This window comes from Nanorana parkeri, unplaced genomic scaffold (genome assembly GCF_000935625.1).
Source record: "Nanorana parkeri isolate BGI_ZX_2015 unplaced genomic scaffold, ASM93562v1 scaffold2484, whole genome shotgun sequence".
NCBI classification, from domain to species: domain Eukaryota; kingdom Metazoa; phylum Chordata; class Amphibia; order Anura; family Dicroglossidae; genus Nanorana; species Nanorana parkeri.
This window is the reverse complement of record NW_017308752.1, coordinates 37,738-39,752: the sequence shown is the minus strand read 5'-3', so window position 1 is coordinate 39,752 and position 2,015 is coordinate 37,738. Positions and strand designations below refer to the sequence as shown.

General features: G+C 57.2%; 2 protein-coding genes across 2 annotated transcripts in view; one reads left to right on the top strand and one right to left on the bottom strand.

The window, feature by feature from the left end:
- The window catches only part of SCNM1 (sodium channel modifier 1), a 4,220-nt gene extending 2,984 nt beyond the window's left edge, over positions 1-1,236 (bottom strand). Inside the window, exons 1-3 of the mRNA XM_018573674.1 lie at positions 1,088-1,236; positions 654-742; positions 94-191 (exon numbers count right to left, since the gene is read on the bottom strand). Of these exons, the coding sequence (XP_018429176.1) occupies positions 94-191; positions 654-742; positions 1,088-1,236 (336 nt within the window). The remainder of the gene's footprint in view (positions 1-93; positions 192-653; positions 743-1,087) is intronic.
- A 320-nt stretch (positions 1,237-1,556) lies between these two features.
- The window catches only part of LYSMD1 (LysM domain containing 1), a 2,452-nt gene continuing 1,993 nt past the window's right edge, over positions 1,557-2,015 (top strand). The window contains exon 1 of the mRNA XM_018573673.1: positions 1,557-1,854. Within this exon, the coding sequence (XP_018429175.1) occupies positions 1,604-1,854 (251 nt within the window). The 5' untranslated portion in view covers positions 1,557-1,603. The remainder of the gene's footprint in view (positions 1,855-2,015) is intronic.

Sequence of the window (2,015 nt, the reverse complement as noted above, 5' to 3'; positions counted from 1 at the left end):
CGGGAGGGGGCAGTGAAGGGAAGGTGAGAATGTGCAGCTGGCGGGGCCACTAATAAAGTGAGCCTGGTGCCCTGGTCAGTAGTGCGGCATTACCTGCTCTCCCGCCTCCTCCGCGCGGACGTATTCCCGGTGTTGGCGTTTCTGCACCTCGTTCCTGAACTCCGCCTTCTTCCCGTAGTACCTCTGCAGACCTGGAGAAGAGAAGGATGGCCGGGGGGGGGGTCAGATAGCCCGAATCGCGGTATATGGCATCCCCGGCACACTGCACCAGACGTCTCATAACATGCGGCCCCAGTGCAGCCAATCAGCTTCAAGCCGTCATTTTGCCTTTACAAAGTCAGATTGGCTGCTACAGGAGACTCCAAGTTCCCTCCCATGAGGTTAAAGGGCACGCCCACGAGGAAGGGTTGTGACTCCTATTTCCATCCCCTGAGGTTACAAGTCACGCCCACAAAGAACAGGCGATATAGAAGCGACTCCTATTTCCCTCCCCTGAGAATACAGGACACGCCCACGAGGAAGGGCTGTGCCGCCTATTTCCCTCCCCTGAGGTTACAAGACACAAGCACTATATAGAAGCGACTCCTAATTCCCTCCCGTGAGATTACAGGACACGCCCACGAGGAACAGGCTGTGTCTATACGTCTACTTACAGGCTGTGTGTTTCTTCCCCTTGCGGTGGATGGAGAGCATGTCTACGGTGGTGAAGACGGGTCTGTGGTGACACACGGTGCAGGCGTAGCTGTAATGAGATCACATGACACTGTCATTCGTTTTTTTTTTCTTCTTACCCAGAGGAGCCGAGGCGAAAAGTTCCGGAAACAATTTTGGTTTAGATGGAAGGAAATCAGCTCTCCCACAGCCGAGGGCTCCAGGCAGTTTGTAGCCGTTACACACAATGCAATTCCTTCCAGAAATATCCTTTATGTCACTTTAAAGGGCCAATAGGAACGTTCGGGAGGTGGGGGAGGGGACTTTGCAGGAGAAGTTAGGATTAGCACATGACTTCAGCCGCTCCTACATCTGGATCCGCCAATGGTTCTGAGCGCACCGGTCATGAAGGAGGCGGCCATTGTGGATCACCCACCTTCCATTTTTTATCAGCAAGGCCTCGTCCTCCGGGATGTAGCTGGCCAGCAAATCGGCCACCCTCCGCTTCTGCATGGAGACAGGGGACGGCGGGACACGTTGGTTACATTCGTGGCTCCCATCGTCCCCCTCTCGCTTGAACGACATTTTTTTTCCTCCTCAGCAGGCTTCCGTAGCCCCCTCCGCACTACCTTCTGGGAAATGTAGTCCCGCTCTCCGCAAACAACACGTGACATCTTCCCAGGGTGTTGTTCCGTAGCCCCGCCCCCTCCCTCGTTGTCAGACTACATTTCCCGGCATGCCCGGGCGCTGTCACCTCTGGCCAGCTGCTGTCAGCGGTTCCGAGCCGTAGAGGAGCCGTCGGCGAGAAGCCGCCGTGGTCAGGGCGGACGGGCGGGGTCATGTGACCACAACATGTCCTCCCTCCTCCTCCTCTTCTGTGCTGGAAATTGAATTAGGAGAAGCAGCAGACATCATGTGAGAGCAGTGAAGTGTTCCCTGTCTGTGCAGAGACATGGCCTCCTCCACCCCGGGGGACTCCGGGCTGCTCCGGGGCACCAGGGCGCGTTCCTACGGCAGCATGGTCCACTCGCCGGCCAGAATCCGGAAGGTGGAGCACCTGGTGGTCCCGGGGGACACGCTGCAAGGCTTGGCGCTGAAGTACGGCGTCACGGTGAGTAGAGGCCACCTGTGGCAGGGGGACGCGGGCGCCTTTGCCGCCAGGGGCATGCTGGGTACTTTAGTGCGCCAACAAAAGGCCAACCGGTGCAGGAGTGCACGTACCAGCTTCCCCTGCCGCCCTCCAGAATATCAGAGTTGTCACCAAAACAGGAAGTGATGGCGAATCGTCCATTGGGGACACCGGTTGCAGATTTGCCCTCACTTCCTGTTGCGTATCGATCATTTTGCGCTAATTCCAGGTCTCT